A 26,315-nucleotide genomic window follows, 5' to 3' on the forward strand; every position below is an offset into this window, starting at 1 on the left:
TGGATATTTAAATTGCAACCAGTGTTTTGCTATTATAAATCATGCAAACCTACGGTGAAGCTTTTGTGTAGAAGGTGTTTGTCCATTTCTTAGGCATTAAAAGAGATTCTTGGAAAAGGGATGACTGGCTCAAGGTGTATTAAGACTCATTTGGCTTCCAGTGATACAAACTCAACTCAGACTGGCTGAAAAATTATTGGAAATGATTGACCAATGTATTGATATTTGAAAAATATAGGGGTAGACTTCAGGTAGGGCTGATTCCAGAGGTTCAGTCCTTGTCACCAGGGCTTTGATTTGTGTCTGTCTTAATAACTGCTTTCCTCCATGTTGGCTTCGTCCTAAGGCAGCCTCCCCTCATTTAGGGCAGAATTGCTACTGGCAGCTCCTGTTTTCTTGCTGCCAGCTCTACTGTCGCCTCTTAGAAAGACATCCTCTTCCCAGTATTTTCAGCAGAAACTCAGGACTGGTTGTCACTGGCTCAAATTGAATTGTGCCATCTCTGAATCATTAACTCTGGCCTCGGGACAGGGATAGACTAGAGTGGGGGTCACAATGCCGTCCCACTCACACCCCATAGTCTGAGGGTAGGGGATATACTGTTTCCCAGAGGAGACTCAGGGCCCTTCTACCCGAATGGGGAATGGCTGCTGGGCAGGCCCCAAACTATAGGTCTTCATTTGACTTAGGAACACCTTAAGAACTCTGCGTCTTAGTATTTAAAAAACAAGACACAAGACAGCAGGGAAAGTGAGAGGAGCCCAGTTGCTAAGCGTGCGTTTTTGGGTGTGCTAGGCCAGCCTAATCAGATGACAGCCTGCTTCCACTCTGAACACGGGGTCGGGGTGGGGGGATGAGAGGACGGAAGCCAAGGCCTCAGCTCCCTGGGGAATGAGACTCACTGGCCTGTAGGCTGTACCACCTCCTTGAGTGCGTGGTTCAGTGATGAGTGTTAGAGACAAGTTCTGAATGTAAGGGGCAGAAACATTCCTGAAAATTTCCCTGATTTTCCCTCTGCTACCAGTGGTATCCAGAGGAACCTGTAGGCTGCTGGTGGTGGGGCGTGTAGCCGAAATTCGGCCTCTGTACACCGCTCCCGAATTGAATCTCGGAGACAGAGTTTCGGGTAAAGTAGAAAAGAATAGCTTGGGTCACAGCAGGCGAATGCCCTAAAAACTATGTGTCCCCACTTGGAGGGGGCAGTGAAGAGTTTTATAGTAATGTTTGAAAGAGGAGGGCGTGATCAGCTCGTGGGCATTCTTCTGATTGGCTGGAGGTGAGGTAATTGGGAGTCAGCATCATCAACCCTCTGGTTCCAACCGGTCTGGGGTCTGCGTGCTTGGGGGCCACATACGGTTAACTTCTCCCACCTGTTGGGGGTCAGTATCTGCAAAACAGCTCAAAGATATTGTTCTGTGCGTCCCTTGAGGGGGAACCAGGACCCTGCCCCAAGGCTGCACTATTGTTTCTTTTTTAACTTTTTTATTGAAGTAGAGTTGAGGTACAGTGTTGTGTTAATTTCTGCTGTACAGCAAAGTGACTCAGTTATACACACACATATATATAGACATTCTTTTTTTAATATTCTTTTCCGTTATGGTTTATCCTAGGAGACTGGATACAGTTCCCTGTGCTAGACAGTAGGACCTTGCTGTGTATCCATTCTGAATGTAACAGCTTGCAATCTACCAACCCCAAACTCCCTGTAGTGGGAGGCTGCACTATTGTTTCTTGGCTTCTCCTTCCTTGTCTCCGCCTCCCCTCCCTGCCCTGATTAGCAACTGTTTGAACCTGCCCTTTGGAACTCAGGGAAGGTCATGGAGGCTGAATGAAGCCTGTTTCCTGCAAACAAGAAATGGGGGACACAGAAAGCCTTTTGTGCCCAGGAGCCCCACAGGGTCCTGCTGGGTTTCAGGTGCTCCATCCAGGAGCAGCTGTGGTGTGCGTTAAACAGCCTCACACTTGCGTGCTGAGGGCCACAGAGATTTCATTATCTTCAGCTGGGCCTCTGCCTTGACCCAGAGCAGCCTTCCTAGGAGACCTCCACCCTTGCAATGGGAGTGGACCTTGCCAGCTTGCAGCATAACGGTCTGAGGTCGACATGGCCCTTTCTTCTCTGTTGTCCAGTGTTGAATCTAGCACCTTCCTTAAAGGCGCCGCTGCACTTTTGTTGGACCTTTGCTGGCTTCCCAGCTCCCGTCAGCCAAGTACTTGTGGGCTCCAGGGGCACCTGCCCTGTGATCTCTGCCTTGGTGTGGGTCATCTTGGCCCAGGATCTCTTCAAGTGGAACTCATTCTTAGCACAAGGGAAGTTGGAAACGCCCTCATGGAAACCCCACAGTTAGCTCTCTTTCTGTGGGAGTAGCAGCTTTCTAAACCAATCCGACCCTTTCCTCTGAGTCCGTTCTTATCCCAGAATTAGGATGTGTCATGTCAGGTTAGGGCCAAGGAAAATAAAGTCATTTACTCTAAAGAAATTCCTAAAAGTTGGGCTGACCTCTTCCATTTGGGTCCGGTGCCAACGACTGTTTGCTGTTGTGTCTTCGCGAGAGCTGGGGAGTCGCTCCCAAAGGGAAGCTGCCAGAGCTGTGCCCAAGTGGAGGGCCCTTCAGTGCTCCCTCGATTCCCCATGCAATATCCAGCCTTTCCCCCTTTCCATCGCATCAAGGAAATTCGATGGAGCCAATTTAGAAGTAAATGAGACATGGGAATGCCTCCCTTGTCTTCAGGACTCTACGTGAACCTGGGGCCCAGCTGCTCCAGTTCTCCTTGGTGTGTGTGGGATAGAACAATATGAAGATTCTACCTGTGCTCTCAGTTATTCATCCACTGGGCAGGCTCAAGTCGCACAAGCAGAATTTTCCAGTATAGTTCTGAGAGTACTTGGAATCTGTAGCCCACTCTACAAATGCCTGGTATTACCGAAGAACTTGATTAAAACATTTTACAGCAATGGTTTACTGCTTGGAAAGCAGCAGGTCTTCTGTGAAGGCTAGTGGAGGGCTTTTCTAGCTGTGTTGTCCATTCCGTGCTGCCCAGTCCAGACAGTGCAGGTGGAGACAGAGAGGGGCCTCCCGCCTGGACAGCTCTTCATCTGAGGTATATATTGAGCATCCGTGCAAGATGCTAGTAAGAGTTAATAAGGTTTCCATTACTGGTAAAGAAGTCACCCACAAAAAGCACACAACTAAGATATCCTAAAAACAGATTGTAAAGGAAACAAGCCAGATACTCATTTCGATTCATTTCTATGAAATTTTATTAAGCTTCCTCCACAGTTACTGAGTGCTTACTGCAAGCCAGGATCAGTGTCTTACAGGGCACTTCAGACCTGGCAAGGGGTCTGCTGCCTTTTTTTTTTTTGCACATGCCAACCTGGCCGGGAGTTGAGTTCTTTGGGAAGGTCCAGTGCCTCTTTGCACCGTCACACCCATGTTGTCCTTGAAAGCTGCAGTCGGTCACTGCACACGGCTGGCTTTGCCCTTCTCCCTGTGCCAGTAAGAGTGACAGCAGGGGTGACAGGAGCAGCTCACGTCACAAACACAGAAGGCCAGCAATGTAATGAGTTGCACTCACCTCACATAGCCCGAGGACCCGAATGTGGCTGAGTCTCTGGAAAGGCTGGGAAACTTCGAGAAGCTAGCGGTTCTCTCTTGTCCCAGTGCTGTGCTTACCCCTGTAGGAGCTTGTCTCTCTGTGTAGCAAACCGTGTGGCCAACCCTAGCTCTAGTGTTTCAATTCCAACAGCATAAATTGACCGGCTAGGCTCTCTCTCTGTCTCAGTTCTTTTTTTTTTTTTTTTTAAGTTTGAAACTTCATTAGAACACTTGCCAGTCGTGTGTTGCAATTATCTATAAAAATCAAGCCAGTAGTTGGTTGCTTATAACATTCAAAAATCCATCAGGGGGCTTCCCGGGTGGCGCAGTGGTTGAGAGTCCGCCTGCCGATGCAGGGGGACACGGGTTCGTGCCCCGGTCCGGGAAGATCCCACATGCCGCGGAGCGGCTGGGCCCGTGAGGCATGGCCGCTGAGCCTGCGCGTCCGGAGCCTGTGCTCCGCAACGGGAGAGAGGCCTGCGTACCGCCAAAAAAAAAAAAAAAAATCCATCAAAATGTTGTTACCAGGCAAAGAAGATAGGTGCATTGACATACTAGCTTAGTTCTATCAGGAACTGGGTCAGAATTGGGAGAAATAAGTTCTAGTGTATTTATCAGCTACATCGTTTAGAACAATAAAATTCTTTCTATTTCTCCTACACAGAGGAATTCTTAAATCATAGAAAATGAAATATGCTTGCGTCACACTGGGTCAGATGACCCCCCTCATGGCTGTGGGCAGGGGTCCAAAGCACAATATGGCCACCCAGGGTCCATATGGATAAGACGGAGAGCAGCTCCCAGAGAAGGGACATGTGCTGCGTTGAGTGGGAGTCCAGAGGGGTATTGACCTCCATGCCCTGCATCCATGCCTTCCTTACTCGTTGCGGGAGTGCTTGTAACATCTGTGCCCAGAACGATCCACTTCAAAGCCTTGCTGACCCACTGGGTTGGGTTTCATTCTTTATTAGTGAGTGGACATATGCTTGTTTCATAGGGCTTTTGCGTGGAGACCTGCCTTATTAAGTCAAATTGAGAACTGTCTTTGAAGCTGGACATTGCTTTGGCGCAGAACAGATCACAGAATTAGACAAAAGTGCTACCCAATCAACTTGCCCCCCAAAAGGTCGACTGATTTTTGAATATGCATGAAATGTGTTTTAATTATAACTGTAACACCTACTTTTGTAGACATCTCTTGTTTAAGGTAATTTGTTCATTCTTTTTCTAGACAGCTTTCATGAGGTCCACACTGGATATTAAGCTCTGGTGGGCAAGAGATTTTATTCCAACCATGCCAGCAATGGTGTGTGCATGTAGTTACCACCACTAATTACCTTATTATGGGAACAGTTTGGATGGTTACAGTTTCACTTTCAAAGTTTAATATGGTTCCCAGCTCTCTATTCCCAGTTGTTAAATTCTCAGAGCCTCAGCTGTCATTTGACTGACAACTGCTTGAGCATTTTCGTTCTGAAGCTGGCCCTTTGCTGCTTCAGGGCACACTGGGAAGAGAGGGTGTTGCAGGTGAAGTCTGGACGCTTTTCACATCGCTCTTGAATTTTTTAAATTCTCGGATTTGACAAGTACAGTTAATTTTTAATTTCCTTCTCTTAGAACTTTTCCATTGATGTGTAAAAGGCCATATCAAATATATGAATAGTCTCACAAATGAGAGAAAATATCTATGAGGTCTTAAAATATTCTGAATAATATTTTCTTTCTTTTTAGCTGTCTCCGTTATGAGGTACAGCGCCTCTGCTTTTGGGTTTGCAGTAAGTAACCTGAAATGTACTTTTATGAAGTTTTGCACGTTTCTCCTGAGCCTGCAAATCTCTTGCTGGGCTCTTAATTAAGAGGGTGGTTAGCAAATGAGAGAGAGCATGACAATCACCTTTTATGGAAGTGGCTTCTACAAACAATTATAATTTAATAGAAGTACACTGCAGTGACACTGTATAATTCTCAACAAGAGATCAGGGCCACCATGTTTTCTGCATCTGGTTGAGAAGGATGCTTATAGGGTTTTAGCCCTTCCCGCCAACCCCCCAAGGTTTTAGGTTTGAAACTGGGCACACATTGGAGTGAACCATTTGCTGGTGTGGGCAGAGGTGTTGGGAGTTAAGATCGGGGCTGCTGGCACTAGGATGTCAGTCCGTAGCCAGACTTGGAATAACCAGGCTTCCCTGCCTGCTTCCTGATGGGTGTTGGTTAGAGAAAATGGGTCTCAGTTGCTGAAAACTTGAGTGAAGTCTTCCCACATCCCTTTAAGAGAATGCTAGTGCTTGTAATTTTCCAGATGAAAAGTGCCGCGTGGTGACTCATGCAGAGAAAGCTCCTTGAAACAGCCCTCCTGCATAGCTTCAGGGCTTCCTGTACCTGAGGGTGTGTGTTCCTGTTCCCAAACCTACTTCTTCCCTTTGTTGTGGGGAGAAGTCGGGCTGGGAACAGGAACACACACCCTCAGTGTTTTGAGGCTTGCAGATTCTTTTCAGGATCTTTTGAAAGGTGTGGACTGTCTCTCCAGAAAAATGCCAAAGTGCCGCATACACGCACTCACACACTCCACACCACCCCCCTGCCCACCTCTCTCTCATACTCCTGTCTCTCTCCCCTCCTCTCTTACATTTCTCTCTCTTATGCATTCACTCGTTCATTTGAACAAAAGCATTGAATTTTGCATCCAATTTCACGGTGTTGGCAGACTTCCCGGAGCCCCTGGGTGACCCCACCTTCTGGACCTCTGGACCCCGGGTATCAATAGAACAGTCCCACTGAGAGCCAGAAACACAGAGTCCTTGGCCTGAATCTTCTACTTGGGACGGGCAGGAAAATGCTGAAATTATCTTGCCTGCCCTGGGGAAATCAATTTCACATGTGTCAGGACAGCGTCATCACCCTGCCCACATCTCCAGAGGGCTGGGAGCCAGAGGCCCCGGGAGCAGAGCCCTGCACACCAGAGTGTGGTTTCTCAGGCCCCAGCAGCAAGGGACCAGGGAGAGCCGTGACCCTGGCACCAGGCAGGCGTGTTGGGTGCCCTGGCTCAGAATTCCCAGGATTCACCTTGAGGATGATGAATGACCAGCATTGTAACGATGTGAAGACTGTTTGCTCTGAGGTCACTGGCTCAGATGTTCTGAGTCACAGAACGCTTACCTCGTGTCTTCGCAGTTGTGCCCTATTAACTCTGGGAAACCACTAATACCGTGTCTCCTTCTCCTAGTTTGATGCCATCCTTGACGTCCTGTCTTCTGCGATCGTCCTGTGGCGTTACAGCAACGCGGCCGCTGTACACTCTGCCCATAGGGAATACATGTAAGTGGATTTTTGTCTTCTTCCAGACTGCAGAACCCTCGCAAATGAGGGGCACGTAATTAGGCTGTCAGCACAGCTCCCCCTGTAGCTTTGGTCCCGGTGATGAGAATAATAAGTTCCCCAAATTGCCTTTGAGACTGGCTAGTATGATATCAGCTATATGATAGGCCCCTTCTGCGATGGTCAGAGGGATGGGATGTCCCTTTATAATTCTCCCTGTTCTATGCACTTGAGTCTGGAGTGAATATTTGTATGCTCATTTGCCTGTCCATCCATTCATCTATCCGTGGATCAATCCGAAACTGCACGGCTCAGATTGGGACTTGGACCCCCAGGCCAGGACTCAAACCCCGTCAAACCCCAGTCTGGGACTTGAACCCACTGTCTTTTCATTGAAATCACACACCTGGTCTCAGGACTTACTGAATGAAGCTCAAGTTCTTTATGTCTCGGCACAGAAAGAATTCAGTGAGAGACAAAGTGATAGGTATGTATTTAGAGAGATACACATTCCACAGACAGAATGTGGTCCCTGACTTATGGGGTGGCTAGTTTCTATGGGCTGGGCAATTTCATAGACTAAAGAGTGAGAGGATTACTCCAACTATCTTGGAGAAGGGGCAGGGATTTCCACTAATTTGGCCACCGCCCACTTTTTGACCTTTTATGGTGAGCCTCAGAACCATCATGGCTCTGGTGGGTGTGTCTCTTAGCGTGCTGATGTATACAGTGAGTGTATAATAAGGCTCACAGTTTTTGTCATATACTCAACGTCTGTGTCATTTTTTTTTTTTTTTTTTTTGCGGTACGCGGGCCTCTCACTGCTGTGGCCTCTCCCGTTGCGGAGCACAGGCTCCAGACGCGCAGGCTCAGCGGCCATGGCTCACGGGCCCAGCCATTCCGCGGCATGTGGGATCTTCCCAGACCGGGGCACAAACCCGTGTTCCCTGCATTGGCAGGCGGACTCTCAACCACTGCGCCACCAGGGAAGCCCTGTGTCATTCTTTTAAAGGTTGTGCCTGTCCCCTTCCCTCCTGTTTCAAATCCATCTACCAATCCACCCATCCTTCCATCCTCTCTCAATTTGTGTTACTGGAATCTTTGCTCCCTTGAATTTTTATGCTTTTTTTTTTTCCTTTCTTTGTAAGTAAGATGAGTTCTCCGCTGTAATTTACAGAAGACATCTTGAAGGCATTCTAAATTATTCTACTTGTCTTCTCTCCCTCTCTGTATTAGAGGATATTGCTTGCCCCAGTCTCCACATCTTGTGGGTGATGATTGTGTGTTTGAGGTACTTGTGTTTGTGACCTTAAAACGTGTGTCTTTCCGATTTCCATTTTTTTCTTCTCTTGGTAATCCCCAGGTTCCAAAGTCAGATCTGTTGGCTTTGAATCTCAGCTGCACAACTTGTCAGCTATGTGACCATGGGAAGCTATCCTAAACTGGTCTATGCCTTGTTTCCTTACCTGGAAAAAAGGGGTAATAACAGTACCTCCTCATAGGATTATTGTGACGATTATGTGAGTGAGGTAATCATCACATATACGATGTAATATAATATTAGGTTATATATATTAACTTAGAGAAGTGTTTGGCGTGTAGTTCAGTAAGCCTTAGCTGTCATTGTTATTAATTATAAAGGGGGCTCCCCTGGGACTGAGCCATCGCTGGTTATTAGAGCAGCAGCTTTACTCCACCTCAGCAGCGTTTGGACAGTTGAATACAAATGAGTAAATGCCCCGTGCTTTGTTGCGGTGCCCAGACAGAAGGTATTCTTGATGGGAGATGCTGTGTCACAATCAGACATACGAACGTTGAGTGTCAGGGGACTCAGATAGTAATATATCTGAGGTTGCATGTGCCAGATGGAAGGCTTGAAAGATGATGCCAAAACTGATTCGAGAATGAGAGCAACTTTTAGTTTAGTTGTTGGCTTTAGATAGAGCACAAAAGCTTCTTTTAAGTGTTAACTGTGTATTTTAATGTGCATTAGCTCTTGTAACAAATATAATTAAAGTATCAAATCTGTGATATCACAGATGATATTCTTTAGGATAAGGTTAATTTTTGAAAAAGTGAGTCAGCTTATTGGTTGAAAAAATTAAGAAACAATAGTAGTAAACTGATTTTGTAAAATTTCAAATGACGGTATTATAATGATAGAAGTTGAATCAACACTGGTCTAGCTGAAGGAGCAGTGAATGCATCTACCCAGGCTGTTGCTGGCTGGTATTTGAGGAATACAGTGAGAACAATCTGGAGAGTGCAGTACAGACACATACTCGACTTTCAAGCGTTGGTCCCTGTGCTCTCAGAAGAACACATACTCTTTGGATTTATGGTTGCGCCATCCAATATGGCAGCCACTAGAGGCTGGTCCTGAGAGGTGTTGTAACTGTAAAATACACACCAGGTTCCAAATACATAGTAAGAAAAATGAGTATAAAGTTTTATTAATAATTTAAAAACAATATCGATTACATGTTTAAGAATATTTTGGATGTATTAGGTTAAATAAACTATTACAATTAATTTTACTTGCTTGTGTTTACATTTTTAATATGGCTTTTAGAAATTTAAAATGACATATGGGGCTAATATTATATTTCTGTTGGGCCTTGCCCTCAGAAGAGAAAGCTCTTCCCTCTGCCTTCTCTTATTTTGGAGTTAATAACCCAGAATTTGATTTGCAATTCTAGGAGGAATTGAATTCAGTGTTTCTCAATTTCTCTCTTCTAATTTGCTTTTTTAATCTGATTTCCTTTATGCTAAAATGAATCTCTTCCATATTAGTCACAAAGCCACAAATTATCGTGGCTTTTCTATAGTGTTGGGATCTCTGTGAGCATTTGCCAGGTGGCCTGGAGTTTTTCCAACATTAAGGTTGATGACAAGAAATGTCATTGGTTTCACTGTTTTTAATGATCCCCAAACAAGTACCCTTAAAAAATGTGTATCTTTATTAATACCCATAAGGCAGAAACTCACAGATTTGCTTTGATAATTTCCAGATGGTTGTTCAACGTGATGATACCCATGGATTCATTTGGAGATTCTTAATCTAGGGATTAAAATAACACTCAATCCCCTGTATCGCTGGCTTAGTTTAAAGTTTTAATCTCTGGCTCATCTCATGTAAATTAAAAATTCGTGAAATCACCGCCAGCTGAGAAACTGATGTTTGCATATGAATGAGCGTGAATGAATGATGAGGGGCATAGCCAGAAGAGCCTCTGGTTTTCAGTTAGTTGCTGGAGAACAAGATTTGAGAGAATGGGGAAATACCCAACTAGTTCTTAGTTAACTCTTCTAATTTTCCCTCCTCAGCCTTGCTGCTTGATGACAGTGGGTGTGACGGGTGTTTGATGCTCAGAGGAAGAGAGCATGCATGCCTTCACCACCATCACAGAGCAGAGCTCTAATAAGCTTTGCTTTGTTTCACACTTTTTTATTGTGCCCAAAAACATCCCATTTACCGTCTTAAATATTTTAAGTTTATAGTTCAGTAGTGTTAAGTGTATTCACGTTGCTGTGGGTCGTCAAATTCACAGAGACAGAAGGTGGAACACTTCGGTATTTTTAAACAATGTAAAGACATATTTGACTAGAGGATGGCAATAAGAATTGAACAATTATAAACCTAAGCTTCCTCATTTTTCACAACTAAACAATAAATACATTTCCAGAAATAGATGACAATACCTCATGCAAAATTCCAAAGTCATGTAGTCATTTAGATTAACCCAAACTGTTTGTAAATTAAAAGACAACAGCAAAAGGTCACAAAAAGCCTATTTCTTTCATAGCATCATGGCTGATTCTTTTTTTCTTTTTTTTTTTTTTCGCGGTACGCGGGCCTCCCACTGTTGTGGCCTCTCCCGTTGTGGAGCACAGGCTCTGGACGCGCAGGCTCAGCGGCCATGGCTCAGGGGCCCAGCCGCTCCGCGGCATGTGGGACCTTCCCAGACCGGAGCACGAACCCGTGTCCCCTGCATCGGCTGGCGGACTCTCAACCACTGCGCCACCAGGGAAGTCCTTATGGCTGATTCTTTAAGCAGATAAACAAAGTACTGTAAAGAATGGTCAAAACTTGGCCTGAACTGTCTTCTGGTAATTATTAATACCACCATTTATAGTTTTGTTGTCCAAGGACAAAAGCTGTATGGGATCGATCACCTTCTGCTGTTACTGGAACAGATCTCCAGGAATTTTTCATCTTGCAGATTGAGACTCTATACTCATTAAACAACTCCCTATTACCCCTCCTCTAGCCCTTGGTAGCAACTCTACCTTCTGTCTCTATGAATTGGACGGCCCTAGGTCCCTCATATAAATGGAATCATACGGTATGTGCCCTTTTTTGCCTGGCTTGTTTCACTTAGCGTAGTGTCTTCAAGGTTCATCCATGTTGTCGCATGTGTCAAAATTTCCTTCCTTTTTAAGACTGAGTAATATTCCGTTATATGTATAGACCACGTTCTGTGATTCCATTCATCTATTGATAGGCATTTGAGTTGTTTTCATGTCAGCCATTGTGAATAATGGTGCTTTGAATATGGATGTACACACGTCTATCTTCATGACCCTGCTTTCAGTTCTTTTGGAAATACACCCAGCAGTGGGATTGGTGGGTCATGTGGTAGGACTATTTCTTCCTTCCTCCCTCCCTCCCTCCCTCCCTCTCTTCCTTCCTTCCTTCCTTTCTTCCTTCCTTCCTTCCTGATCTAGTTCCCTGAGCAGGGATTGAACCCACCTCCCCTGCAGTGGAAGCGTGGAACCTTAATCACTGGACGGCCAGGGAAGTCCCGGGACGAGATTTAATGTTTCGAGGAATCTCCATACTTTTCTCCATAGCAGTTGCTTCATTTTGTGATTCCACCAGCTAGTTATCTATTTTGAAAAGCTCCAAATTTACATCATCTTCCTGTGGTAGGAAATATGTACGTGGGGAAGGTGGACCATTGGGCTTACATGCGGTAACGGTTTTCAACAGGTGACTGTTTTAGAAGGAGGGGCAAGGGAGTCATTTGTTTGTAAGGGAAGGATTCTAAGAATACACTAGGATATCCAGCTGGGTGAGGGCTGGGAGGACCACAGCAAGGTTAGTGGACAGTCACCGTTGGATGAGAAATCCTGCTTTGCTTGGCAGTTGTTGGTGTGGGGCACTAACTTGACGGTGGGATGCTAAGAACCAGGGTTTCACAGGTGGTTCATTTATTGGTGTGGATTTAGGGTGGGAGTGGGTGGCTGAGGTAGGGTGAGGAAAAAAGTCAGGGCCAGGTGTGAGCCCAGGCGTTTGGGGGCAAGGGAGCAGGGAGACACGAAGGAGTGTGGTTATAAGGGTGCGGTGGTGACGGTTGTCTTGGCGATAGTGGATTGCTGTGAGGCCACGCAAAAGAATGAAGCATGCTTTGTACACTTACATTGGGATCTCCGAGGTTCATTCAGTGAGGAAAGCCTGGAGCCGAATCGTATTTAGTCTTTTCTCTTTGTGGATGCAAACCTCTTTTGTTAAAACCACACACTGTTTGGACATATGAAAAAAAGTCTCCGCAAGCATACAAAGGAGACCAGCAGCAGGGTCGCCTCTGGGAGGGGGACTGGGGACAGAGAAAGAGGGGAGACACTTTATATCCTTTAGACCAGAGCTGTGCATTGAACTCTCTGTGGTAATGGACACGTTCTCTCTACTGTCCAATACGGTAGCTATTAGCCACACGTGACCCTTGAGCCCTCGACATGTGGCTAGGATGACCAAGGATCTGGATTTTTAACTTTATTTAATTTTAATTAATTTAAATTTATATAGTCACACATGTGGCTAGTCGCTACTGTATTGGACAAAGCCTCTTGAGCTGCTTTGATCATTTTTACTCTTTTTTAAAAACAGACAGAGTTGTTAATAAATCACAATCCAGGGACTTGGAAATGAGAGAAAGATATTGAGGGGGGAAGGAGATGATGGAGGCAGAGGGTGTGGGAGAAATTAGTGTAAGAGGAATTTGGCAAGGTCGAAAGACACAGAGAATTTCATGCCTGTCTTAGCTGTTCTCAGCCCTGGGTACCATGTAAGGCCACAGGAAGTACCACAGCCTCCTGCTGCCGTCAGCTGCGGAGGGCCATCAGGATGCTTGCCTTGGAAGGTACAGCTGGGTGCTCACTGGGGGCCTGTGACGTTTTGCATATGATTGCGGCACAGGTGGGAGGGCCCCCCGAAGGCTCCCCAGTGCCAGCTGTCTGTTTGGGCCGTCCGTCCTTCAGCTCCCTGAGATGGAGAGGCGGAAGCAGATGGGAGGCTGTGCACCTTTACAGGCTTCTAATTCTGCCACATTGAGGCAAAGACGCAGCTTGGGAGGTTGTTCTCTTGTGCCAGATGTACCTCCAAATGGCATTATGCTCCGCAGCATATCGGAAGGCGAATGTGAGAGGTACAGAGGAATATTCTTAGAGAGATGGAAATCCTTTGTGTGTCTTCTCATGTGAAAAAGGTGGAGCGTGCTGGTTCTCACCCAGGCAGGGTATTTCTCCTGTTTCCTTTTCCAATTTGCTTGGCCTGAAAACTACCAGTTGACAGGATATCTTGATAGTCTTTTTTGTTGTTTTTTGAACTTTATTTTATATATTTTTGTAAACAGCAGGTTCTTATTAGTCATCCATTTTATACACATCAGTGTGTACATGTCAATCCTAATCTCCCAATTCATCCCCCCACCCCCCCACCCCCCCGCCACTTTCCCCCCTTGGTGTCCATACGTTTGTTCTCTACATCTGTGTTCTGTGTCTCTGTTTCTGCCCTACAAACAGGTTCATCTGTACCATTTTTCTAGGTTCCACATACATGAGTTAATATACGATATTTGTTTTTCTCCTTCTGATAGTCTTTTGATTCCTGGTTTCGGTAGCCCCCTTGCTGGTTTTGAAACCAAGCCAGAAATGGAAAAAGAAAACTGCTGCAGTCAAGTAGAGGATGGGTTGGTGATTTGCTTTTGGCGTCTGGTCTAAGTGGACCCCAAAGGCAAAGAGTTACACCAAGAACGTATTAAAATAGTACCACGGGGCTTCCCTGGTGGCGCAGTGGTTGGGAGTCCGCCTGCCGATGTGGGGGACGCGGGTTTGTGCCCTGGTCCGGGAGGATCCCACATGCCGCCGGCCAGCTGGGCCCGTGAGCCGTGGCTGCTGGGCCTGCGCGTTGGGAGCCTGTGCTCCGCAACGGGAGAGGCCACAGAGGCCCGCGTACTGCAAAAAAAAAAAAAAAAAAAATAGTGCCACGTCCCTCCACCCCCCTGCCCCCCTTGTCAGGGAGCATTCCTTCTACCCTTAAACTGAGGGCTCTGGGAAGGTGAATTGCATTTCCTCCACGTTTGTCTAGTGCTCTTAACTTTACAAAGCTCTTGAAGTGCGTAAAGTGTGTTTTTAGCTCAAGAGCAGACCTTGAACTAGAAGAATAAATAACTTCCGAGATGACCTCCATGCCCGTTGAAAGCTAATGCAGAAGGTGGAGCCTTGATAGCAGGACATGAGCTGCTATCCTGAGCTCATCTGCCTGGAATAGTTTAGATTTAGTCTTGCCTGAAGGCAGAAGGGAGTTGCCTTCCACTGTCAGGAAACGAACATATGAAACCCGCCAGACACAGACATGATATTAATGGGTTGTGATGCGGTGGGCAGGATGTATTCGAGGAAGGAGGGTAGGCTTGGTCCCTGTTACCAGTTGAATTGTGTCTCACCAAAAGATGTTGAAATTCTAACCCCCTGTGCCGCAGAATGATACCTTATTGGGAAATAGGATCCTTGCAGGTGTCACCAAGTTAGATGAAGTCCTAATCCAGTACGACTGGGGTCTTTGTAAGAAGAGGAGACACACAGAGACAGAGGCACTCAAGGAGAAAATGACCATGTGACAATGGGGGCAGAGTTCAGAGTGATGTATGTACAAGCCAAAGAATGCAAGGATTGTTGGTCAATCCCAGCAGCTAGATGAGACAAGGAAGGCTTCTGCCCTATAGGTTTCAGAGGGAGTGTGAGCCTGCCAACACCTCGATTTCAGACTTTGAGACCCCAAAACTGTGAGACAATAAATTGCTGTTGTTTTAAGACCCCCAATTTGTGGTGCTTTGTTATAGCAGCACAGGAAACTAATACTGTCCTGGAGAAGAATTCTCTGTCAGACCTGCACTCACTGGCTCCGTGACCTTCAGAGGTTTATTAATCTTTTGAAACTTCAGTTTTCTCATGTGTGAAAGTGGGAGGGCCATTGTAGCTACCAAAGGGCGTTGAGGTGAAGATTGAACACGATAGTGAATGGAACATCAATATACGCTCAAAAAATGTCAGGCCACTACTTTTCCATCCCTAGAGTTTTTTATTAGTCAGTACTGGGATAGTTTCTCATTGTCTGCTCTACTGTTCTATTTTGCTTTCAAGAGTGTGGAATAAAAGACTCTGCAAAGAAAAATTGGAAAAACTGAAATACATGCTTTGGCATATGTAGAAAGTTGCTTTTGATCTTGAGACATGGGGTAGTAGTGTAGTGAGGTGATAAAAGATTACTCCTTGATTTCCTGATTTCATCCCATGCCCCTCCTCCATCCCCCATTTTGGATCAAGACAAAGGTTGGAAAAGGTTGGGGTAATTCCTAGTGCCCCAAAGAATACAGTAAAACTCACTTGTTATAGGACCTCCCCGAGCTAACATTTTGATTTATAGCTTGTGTGTGTGTGTGTGTGTGTGTGTGTGTGTGTGTGTGTGTGTATGTGTATGTGTGTACATGCACACATGTGCATGATTCCATATACGTCCTTTTTTTCCACATAAATAGAGATGATCTATATATACTCTTTTGAAAACTGGGTTTTCTCTGCTACCAGCACGGTTTGAATATCTTCCCATCTTAGGACAGATATGTTATTTTTTGACAGCTATGCAGTGTGCTATGTATGGATTTAACATATTTTGTTTAAGCAATTTTCTACTGAAGACATGGGTTGTTTTCAGTGTCCTGAAGTTAGAAACAACCTGAAATAACTACGTGACACATTTATATTTTAATGCTTGTCCTCTTATTTCTTTAGGATAAATTACTAGAAGTCTGGGTGAAATAATATGCTAACTTATAACTGATGCCCGGTGTCAAACTGTGCTCCAAAAAAGGTCATACTGATTGACATTCCCACTGGCAGGGTTGAGGATGTATGTTTACTCACTTTTGCCCACACTAAGTGTTATCATTCATTTTGATCACAGCCCTTTGTCCAGGTGGAAAATTGAATTCTCTATGTTAACACACATTTAAAGAAACGTTAGTTACCAGTCTAGCTGAGCATTTTCACATATGTGTTTTTGGCATTTGTATTTCTTTTGGGAAATGGGTTGCCAGAATTTCAAATGGGATGAGAAGTCTTTTATTTCCATTTTGGGACGTTGCCCAGACTCTAGCTGGTAGAACTTCCGTGACTAAGGAAGTACAACTTCCTTCCTGCTCTGCCCAACCCCATCCCCCCATAATTCTTTCTTTTGCAGTGCCATATTTTTTTCTTTCGTAGATCTAATTACCTGTATTTAATTGATGTATTGGTATATTTGTTTATTGCCCATCGCCCTCACAAGATTTCATGCTCAGAAAAGCATGGGTATTCCTTGACTGTCATATTCTTTTCAACCCCTAGAGTAATGCCTGGCATTTAGTAGGTGCCGGTTATCGAGTTGCAGAATGAACGATTGAACTATGGAACCCCTTCATCTTACGTAAATTTTCATAGCCTTTATTAAGATGATAAGTATTTACTGAGCACCTGCTCTGTACCTGGTATGCGGGGCTGTGCGTTAGATAGCGATATTATTTAACGCTTGGTAGAGAAGGTAAATATTGCTGCTGAAGGCTCATGGCTGGTAAATGGATACAACTGGAGTGTGAACCTAGGTCTTACTTGCCTGGAAATTTGCTTGTAACCATTATGTAACACTGCCTCTCCAAAGGACCATTTGTGTGTCTTGGTTTTACCACTTTTTTGTCCTTCCCACCCCTGGAAATGCCCCTTCCTAGCAATTAGCTGCAACCCAAAATTGATTGGAGGGAGAGGGAAAGTGGAATTAAGAACTATACAGTATTCAACTTGAAGTGCAGTCCTGGGCTGTGGTTCTGCGTACAGTGGGGAGATGGTTGGCAGCTGGCCAGGCAAGGGTAAACTGCCTGGGCCACCTCAGGGCAGTCTAGAGGCAGGGTTGGTCTTCCCAGGAGCTGGTGGTCACGTCCCGGGTCGCCTGGCAATGGCTGCTGAGACGAGCACTGCAGCCCTGCGATGTCTCGAAGGTCTTGCGAATGAGGATCATTTGTCTTAGCTGCAGCCTGGACTTCTTCCATGCTCTTTGCAACTTTGGTTCCTGTTTTCAGACCAAGCTGGCAGCTGGCTAGGGCCTGCTGGATCCTGGGCTGAGGGCTTTGCCGTCAAGGAACTGGAGCCCGAGTTTGTCCACGGCTGTGGCCTCTCCTCTGACACCTGCTGCAGGATGGGGCATTTGCTGAGTGGAGAGCATTCTCTCTCCAAGAACACCGGCCGGTCAGTTTCACCCTGAAGATGGTCACCCTTTGGGATTTGGGTTTGGATATCCCATTGACCGTCATCCTTCCATCTGCCACTCTGGGCTGTGGTAGTCTAAACCACTGCCTGTGCTTTGAGGTGAGCGGACTTAGTTCTGAAGCCCTCTTTGAAGTGGGGAGATTTTTTTTTTATATATAAATTCATTTAGTTATTTTTTCGCTGCGTTGGGTCTTCGTTGCTGCGCGCGGGCTGTCTCTAGTTGCAGCGAGTGGGGGCTTCTCATTGTGGTGGTTTCTCTTCGTTGCAGAGCATGGACTCTAGGCATGTGGACTTCAGTAGTTGGTGGCACGAGGGCTCAGTAGATGTGGTGCACAGGCTTAGTTGCTCCACGGCATGTGGGATCTTCCCGGACCAGGGCTCGAACCCGTGTCCCCTGCATTGGCAGGCGTATTCTTAACCACTACGCCACCAGGGAAGTCCAAAGTGGGGAGATTTGAGGCAGTTGAGAACGAGGCCCTTCTCTCTTTGAGAAAAAGAAAAATTAATTTATTTATTTTGGGCTGCACCGGCTCTCTGTTGCTGCACGCAGGCTTTCTCTAGTTTCAGCGAGCAGGGCCTCCTCTTCGTTGTGGTGCGCAGGCTTCTCATTGCGGTGCCTTCTGTTGTTGGCGGAGCGCGGGCTCTAGGCGCACAGGCTTCAGTAGTTGTGGCACGTGGGCTCAGTAGTTGTGGCTCGCGGGCTCTAGAGCACAGGCTCAGTAGTTGTGACGCACGGGCTTAGTTCCTCCACGGCATGTGGGATCCTCTCGGCCCAGGGATCGAACCCATGTCTCCTGCATTGGAGGTGGATTCTTAACCACTGCGCCACCAGGGAAGTCCGAGGCCCTTCTCTTTGTGACCACCTTTGTCAGTGGGAGACATTGGCAGATACTTTCCCTTCTCTGAGGGGTCCTATTTTCAGAGGAGATCTCTGTGGGCTTGGTTCCTCCATAGTTGTCTTTGAAGGTTCACAGTCAGAATATTCAGGGCATATTTCCTTTCCCTTCAGTCTCCTATCGAACATTTTAAATACAGTTTTGCATAGTACTTGCCACTAATGACTAATTAATGCCAAAATGTTGCTGCTAGTTATAGCTGGTGGTGACTTTCTTGTTTATACTTTCTGATTTTTGGAAAAATATTTTACAAGGTACATGTGTTATTTTTGTAATCCTCTCAAGCATCCTTTTTTCCCATTGGGGGAATAGAAAGGGCAAGCCAGTGTCGGAACAAAGACTAAAGCTCTCCTCTCTGTTTTTACTGCCTGCCTGTGGGTGCTACTGTGCTACCATCAACGCCACCCGGTACTTTTACATACGCTTACTTCCTTGATGAAGTGACCCACCACAGTGCCTGTAGCCTTCCTATGGGTGGTCATGAAATTGCCTTGATTAGAACTGGTGACTTTTCTCCCCGGTCTCCTGCCTTGCTCTAAATAGAGGCACCCTTTGAGCTCTTAGTCAGCATGGGTTTTACAGGCATCTCTGGCTGATTCAGCTTATTCATATGACTAAATAGAAGGCACCTAGAGGGATACTTGAGTTGGTTTTTTGTTTCTTGGTTTTCTGGGGAATAATTTCTATCTACCTCATAAAATTGTTATGAAAAACAAATGAGATAATATAGGTCAGTTTCTTGTCACAGTGTTGCTTGTTACATATAGTAGGTGTTGGATAAGTGGGGGTTATTTTTATTATTTTAAAAAATATTTATTTATTTATTCACTCATTTATTTTGGCTGCGCTGGGTCCTGGTTGCGGCATGTGGACTCTTAGTTGTGGCACGCATGTGGGATCTAGTTCCCCGACCAGGGATGGAACCCGGGCCCCCTTCATTGGGAACACAAGACTCTTGCCCACTGGACCACCAGGGAAGTCCCAAATGGGTTTTTTTTTTAACGGTAGGCTTTCCAGACGAAATAGAGATAGGTATGTGTTTTTTAAAATAGCTTTACTGAAGCAGACTCACAGATCTAGAGAACAAACTAGTGGTTACCAGTGGGGAGAGAGAAGGGGGGCAATATAGGAGTGGGGAGTAAGAGGTACAAACTCTTAGGTATAAAATAAGCTACAAGGTAAACAACAAGGTCCTACTGTATAGCACAGGGAACTATATTCAATATCCTATAATAAAGCATAATGGAAAAGAATATGAAAAAGTATATATATTTGTGTAACTGAAGCACTTTGCTATACAGCAGAAATTAATACAGCATTGTAAATCAACTATATGGTAATAAATTATAAAAATAGAATAAGAAATATAAGCTACAGGGATATGTTATACAACATTTTGATTATAGCCAATATTTTATAACTATAAACGAAGCATAACCTTTAAAAATTGTGCATCACTATATTATATACCTATAACTATATAATACTGTATAGCAACTATACTTCCATAAAAATATAAAAATAGATTAAATTATAATTCACATAGCATACTGTTTATGCACTGAAAGTGTACATACACATCAGTGGCTCTTAGTATGTTCACAGTTGTGCATCTATCGCCACAGTCAATTTTAGGACGATTTTATCACCACAAAAAGAAGGCTCACTCTCTTTAACTTTCACTGTTCCAAACCCTCCCAATCCCTTTTCCCTCTTCCTAGTCCTTGGCAACCACGAATCTCCTGTCTGTCCTGTAGTTTTGCCTATCCAGGACCTCTCGTGTAAGTGCAATCATACACTGTGTGGTCCTTTACTCGGCATGTTTTCTTCTTTTCCTTGTCTGTCACTTAGTTTAATGTTTTCAGCATTTCTCCACTTCCTAGCAGATATCAGTGTTTCCTTTCCTTTATTGCTGTGTAATATCCCATTGTATGGATGTGCCACATTTAATTTATCTCTTCATCAGTTGATGGACATATGGGTTGTTTTCCTGTTTGGCTATTGTGAATAATGCTGCTGTGAACATTTCTGCGCAAGTGTTTGTGTGGAAATATGATTTCATCTGGGGGGATTCATACCTAGGAGTGGAATTGCTGTGTTGTATGGTAACTCTATGTCTGATATTTGAGGAATTGTCAAACTGTTTTCCAAAGTTGCTGCACCATTTTACATTCCTGCCAGCAACTTAGGAGGGTTCTAATTCCTCCACGTTCTTGCCAGCACTTGTTATTACCTGTTTGATTCTAGCCATCCTAGTGAGTGTGAGTAGTATCTTTTTTTTTTTGCGGTACACGGGCCTCTCACTGTTGTGGCCTCTCCCGTTGCGGAGCACAGGCTCCGGACGCGCAGGCTCAGCGGCCATGGCTCACGGGCCCAGCCGCTCCGCGGCATGTGGGATCTTCCCGGACCGGGGCACGAACCCGTGTCCCCTGCATTGGCAGGCGGACTCTCAACCACTGCGCCACTAGGGAAGCCCTATCTTTGTGGTTTTGATTTATACTTGAGGGTTCATATGCTTTGGAAAAATCACCTTTCTCTTCCCTTGTTTTACTCCTGGTCTTGATTCCCAAGGACCCTTTAGAAGGGTCCACCCCTTTGCGCTACCCCTGCTAGTAAAGTGGCTTGTGTCTGGAGAAAGCGGCCTCCAGGAGGCCCTCCATCCACTGATGATATCCTCCTGGCCTTCTTCTGGCTCTGCAGAGTCTGGCTTTTGGCCTTATAGGCTGAGGCTCGGTGTCATTAACGGCACAAGGACAGGGGACTCAGATTAATCAAGCTTACAGTCCTGACTGTAATAACAGGATAGCAATTTATCAGTGGATGCAAGGTATCTGCATTATAAGACCTTGTCTGTGTATTCACGTGGTTTTTTCCATCTCTATCCTTGTATGTAGACCCATGTAGAAATCCCGGGTATTGGAAGAAACAGGGGTTACGTGAATGCAATGTTTTGTGGATTCAGGCTCTGAGAGCCTGTTATATCCATTTGTATAGCAGACATACTGCTCAGGACTAAAAGAACCTTACCTTTGATACCACGATACTGCCCGAGAGTCTGTCTCCTTTGGGAAGCATAGTCTGGAGGGATTTATCATATTTGTCTTTATGATTAATTTTCTTCTGTGTGTTTCCCTAACTGACCAACCGCTTTCTATTTTATGAGATTTTTCTTCTGTTATGTTGATAGTATCACCGTCTTCTAGCAATGGAGACTTCCCATTTTTTTTTTTTTAATTCCATATTTTCTGAGTGCCTATGGGCTCTAAACATACAGCTGTGGATTTTATAGTCTGGCAGGGAACCAGGGCCAGGGAGCCAAGGGATTTTTGTAGAGTTCCTATTCTGATCTGCTAGGTTTTGATCTAAAAGTTGAACTCTAAAGACGGTCTTAATTACTGATTTTCCTACCATGCTTTGGGCGCTGTGCCAAGTACTTTCTCTGCTATGTCTCCTTGAATCCTCAGAACAATCCTATGAGGTGCAGGTGTCACTGTTCCAGTTTTATAGCTGAGGAAATGGAGGCTTAAGGAGACACAGTGGCTTGCCCAGAGTTGGAGAGCTGGGATTTATGCTGGTAATTTGCACCAGGCCCTGCTGGACTCCAAAGCCTGGTGTTGCCTTCCTTCCGAGATGGTACCACGTACATCCTGTTCAGCTGGGAAGCCCCGTGGATTCATTGTGTGCTGATGGCCCGGCGTGACTTGGACTCAGAAGTAAGCAGGAATCAGGAGAGAACAGCCGGGAGCAGCTCCAAACCTTAGTCATCGCTCACAAGGATGTCCCAGGGCTTCACAGCGAGCTGGAAGGGGTTTGTGAACGGATCTCCTTTCCTTTTCCCTGCAGCCCAGAAAGAAGTCATCTTTCCAGTGCGAGAGGCCAAAAGATCCATGTTTTAGGTCTGTTTTTGCTACATATAATGTAACTACCCTTCGCTTTTATTTCCTCCTCTATTCGGTAAAGATTAACACTGCCTTGGAGGTATCAGGTAAGGGACGAAAAAAAGAGTGTGTTCTGAAGAGCTGAAAAGGGTTGCATGTTTGTGTGTTTATACGTGTGTAGATATATACACACACATACATGTATACATAATATATAAGCAAATAAATAAAAGTTTGTATAAAAATATGTATTCTTAAATACAATTAAACTACTAAACTTAAATTCTTTAAAACAATTTTTATTTTATTGCAGTAAGAACACTTAAGGTGAGATCCACCTTAACAAATGTTTAAGTCTAAGAAACAGTATTGTTACTATACATTGTTACAGTCGTTGTACAGCAGAATCTCTAGGACTTTGGCATCTTGCTAACAAAATTTTTGCCTGTTGCTAAGCAACTTCCCATTTGCCCCTCCCCCCTTTAGTTAAAGGCTTAAATACAGGGCACTAGAGGGGAAAATCTCCGAGAAGATGTAGTATATGTACAGAAAATTTGCTCCAAGCTTTAAGTGGCAGGGTTAACACCCACCACACGCCCATTGCTTTCCAAGGGCGACTCTGAGAACCCGCAAAGTTGCCGTGTTGCTCCAAAGGGGTCCTTTAGTGTGGGTGTGAGCACCCACTAAAATTTGTTCCTTGGCAGTTTCAACCAAGAAATCATTTGCCCTTTCTGAGCGTGTACATTTTTTTTTTTTTTTTTTTTTTTTTTTGCGGTACGCGGGCCTCTCACTGTTGTGGCCTCTCCCGTTGCGGAGCACAGGCTCCGGACGCGCAGGCTCAGCGGCCATGGCTCACGGGCCCAGCCGCTCCGCGGCATGTGGGATCTTCCCGGACCGGGGCACGATCCCGTGTCCTCTGCATCGGCAGGCGGACTCTTAACCAGTGCACCACCAGGGAAGCCCCTGAGCGTGTACTTTTAACGAGACTACCTGTGTGAAAGATACATCAGTGGCGTGGACATCCCTACAAACAAGACTGACCTTACGAGCTTTTAAATCAAAGATCAAATCCTCATCCTCTCCCAAGGTGACTGAGGCCTAGATCGTGGGAAAGTCGGGTTCTCCGAGGTGCAGTTCTTTGGATGTGAAGACATGTGCTGGAGTTTGAAATTGAGTGCCCTTCAAAAATAGTAGCGGTAGGGAGACTCTGTTGACAAGTTCTGTCTGAGAGAATAGAGGGAAGTTTGGAAACTGACATGTTTACGTATTGCAAACATGGCGCCCCTTTTTAACCCCTATTCTGAGTAAGCATTTTGTTGGCTCCAGTTAAGACCCATCTGGCTAAATACCTGCTCTTCCTCAGGGTTCCTCTGGCTGTCGGGATCAACAACTCAGGAAAGGTGGTCACGGAGGGACTCTTTCCTGACATGTGCGAGCGTAGGAAAGATTTATGGATAAATACATCTTAAGGGACTTCCATGAAGTATAGGTGAATCTCAACCTGGTCCTTCTTTTGAATTCTGTAGCTCATCTGCATTTCTGGGTGATGAATGATGATCTAGGCATCCGGTTTCTGGTCGGTTAGGTGTTTTGTGAATTGCGAGGAGCTAAACTTTATTATGTATGTGTGTATGTATCTATGTATTTATTTATTTTCCTCATATGTGAGGAGCTAAACTTTGTTTTGAAGCAAGTCTAGTTTTCCTGATCAGATTCCTATCAGGAGTCGCATTTTCTAACACCCGACTCTGATATGTACTCACTGATTCAGCAATGAATTGCTGAGTGCCCACCAGGTGCCAGGTACTTATGGAGACACCAGGAAACAGACAAACAAGCCTCCGCTCTCATGGACCTAACAGGAGGAGACAGAGCGTAACATGATTGTAGAGAGAAGTAAGAGCTGTGAAGAATATCAACCAGGTGACGTAACAGAGGATGTGTGGAGGGCTTCTCTGAAGTTGGGGGTCAAAGAAAGTCCCAAAACTGATATTTCGGATGGCAGAAAGGAGCCAGGAGGAAAAGCATCCCTGGGCAGAGCGGTTGGTGGGAACCAGCCTTGGTGTGTTTGAAGATCAGAAAAATAGGTTCTTGTGGCTGGACCCAGTTAGTGGGGGACAAAGGGGAGATGAAGCTGAGAGGTGGCCGGGGCTTTGGGACCCTTGGGAGGAATTTTGATTATCAGAACAGTGGGAATCCTTGGGCAAGTCGGGGCAGAAGTGATCTGATTGTATAATTTACGTCAGAGAGCTCAGACGGTTTGTCATAGGGAATTGTGCCGTTCTTGTAAATGTGGGACGCTGTATGTTGTTTCTTTAAATATGAAAATTTTTTTTTCATTTCACTGATTATAGTTGTACATATTTGTAGAACAAATACATTTCAATTAATATAAAATTTAAAGTGAAAGTTTGATCTCATTCATACTTACCCTCATCCTTTTCTCTCTCTCCCATAAAAGAGAATCACAATGAACAGTTGGGTATATGTATTTTCAGAATATTTTCTATGTAAATACAATATAATACACCACCCATATTCTTTATACACACACAACTAGGTGTAAATGAAAATAGGATGTTTCTGTATATATTGTTCTGGAACCTACCTCTTTTTCCAACATAAAACCCAAGGACATTTCAAAATCTCCTACCTATGGATCTAACCCATTCTTTTTAATGGCCTCATGGAATTCTGCTGTTGGCTAAACCAGAATTGATTTTGCAGTCTCCTATTAGTAAATGTGAGTTGCTCCAGCTTTTCTGTTGTAAGCTGTCATGCCGTCTACTGCTTGTGCGTGGATCTGTACACACCTCTTTGTGTATTCCTTTAGGCCCTGTGTTTGAAATATGGGGTCCCCCCCCTTTTTTTTTTCTTTTTTAATGAGAGACAAACTGTGAATTTACAAACCCTGTAGTTCATCCTAGCCCAATCTGTTTTCTGAATGAGGGTGAAAGCTGACTTGTTGGCAAGAGCGTGCCTTACACAGGAGACCTGTCAGTCTCCAGGTACGGCGGGGCTGTGGTTTGCCCTGATCTGTAACCTTCGTGGTTCGAGGGGTGGCCACTGTGGTTGGAAACGCCGCCAGCCACAAATGCACGGGAGAATGAGGAACATATGCAGGGGATGATAACCTTACCTACTTTATATGCGCGTCAAGCCGGCAGGATTCCCCAGGCATCCTTCTCTGTGCTGCGGGCCCAGCTGCAGGTCTGAAAGAGGTTGCTTTCCCAAATAGCATGAGTAACCAAAGCCGCGGCCAGGCTTGCAAACAGTCGACTACTCAAAGCTGGGTTGGCCCTTCACATAATTAACCGGTGATTCTGCATTTCCAGAAATGTGATTGTTGGAGGTCCCAGTCAGGATCAAATACACGCTTCCTTACTATCGAATCTACATCTTGCAAATACCACATCCTATTAAAAGCAAAGAGCTCAGGGAGAAGGATGTGGCTGATGCAAGGGCTCGGGAGGAAGCAGTGACTTAAAGGGAAGTCTTCGGCGTGTGTGGCTGGACCCAGTCCCCATGATGTGATGATCCAGGAAGGCTAATCTTGCTGAGATGTTTGGAGAGGAACTGCACAGCACTTGGGGCTTGCTGCGTGTGGTTTGGACATGAGGCTGGCCTCCATCCACTGCCTCTGTGTGCCCAGTCACCAGCCGGGAGGTGGTGGGCTCCTTCATGGGAAGGCAGATGGGCTTAGGATCGTAGCCCAAGTACATATTTCAATGGCCTTTCACAAGGGGGCTTTTTTTTGTGTTTGCTTTTAAAGGGCAAAGCAGAACCAATGTAGACGTTATCACTCCCTTCTCCACATCAGAGTCAGACAGTGATAGAAGCTGATAAAAGTCATCAGAGCTCAGGCCAGAAGGAATCAAAGCACAGTTGAGGAAATGTGAAAAAGTATGTCCACCATTTTCTCTCTGGGGCCTAAGCTTTATAACGTCTGTTTGGCCCATTTCAAGAAAGGGAGGGTGTGTGTGCGTGCGCATGTGTGCTGGGAAATTGTACTCTGGGAGAAAATATATTTGCACGTTAGCTACTTTCCAGAA

The 26,315-nt window shown here is 45.3% G+C and overlaps 1 protein-coding gene across 1 annotated transcript in view; it reads left to right on the top strand.

Moving 5' to 3' along the window:
* TMEM163 (transmembrane protein 163) overlaps positions 1-26,315 on the top strand; it is a gene marked incomplete at its 5' end in the record, with an annotated part of 251,210 nt that overhangs the window by 158,884 nt on the left and 66,011 nt on the right. The window contains 2 exons of the mRNA XM_082659053.1: positions 5,328-5,371; positions 6,820-6,911. Coding sequence (XP_082515179.1) covers positions 5,328-5,371; positions 6,820-6,911 — 136 coding nt within the window. The remainder of the gene's footprint in view (positions 1-5,327; positions 5,372-6,819; positions 6,912-26,315) is intronic.

Source organism: Grampus griseus, assembly GCF_964374135.1.
Source record: "Grampus griseus genome assembly, chromosome: 7".
In the NCBI taxonomy this organism is placed as follows: Eukaryota; Metazoa; Chordata; class Mammalia; order Artiodactyla; family Delphinidae; genus Grampus; species Grampus griseus.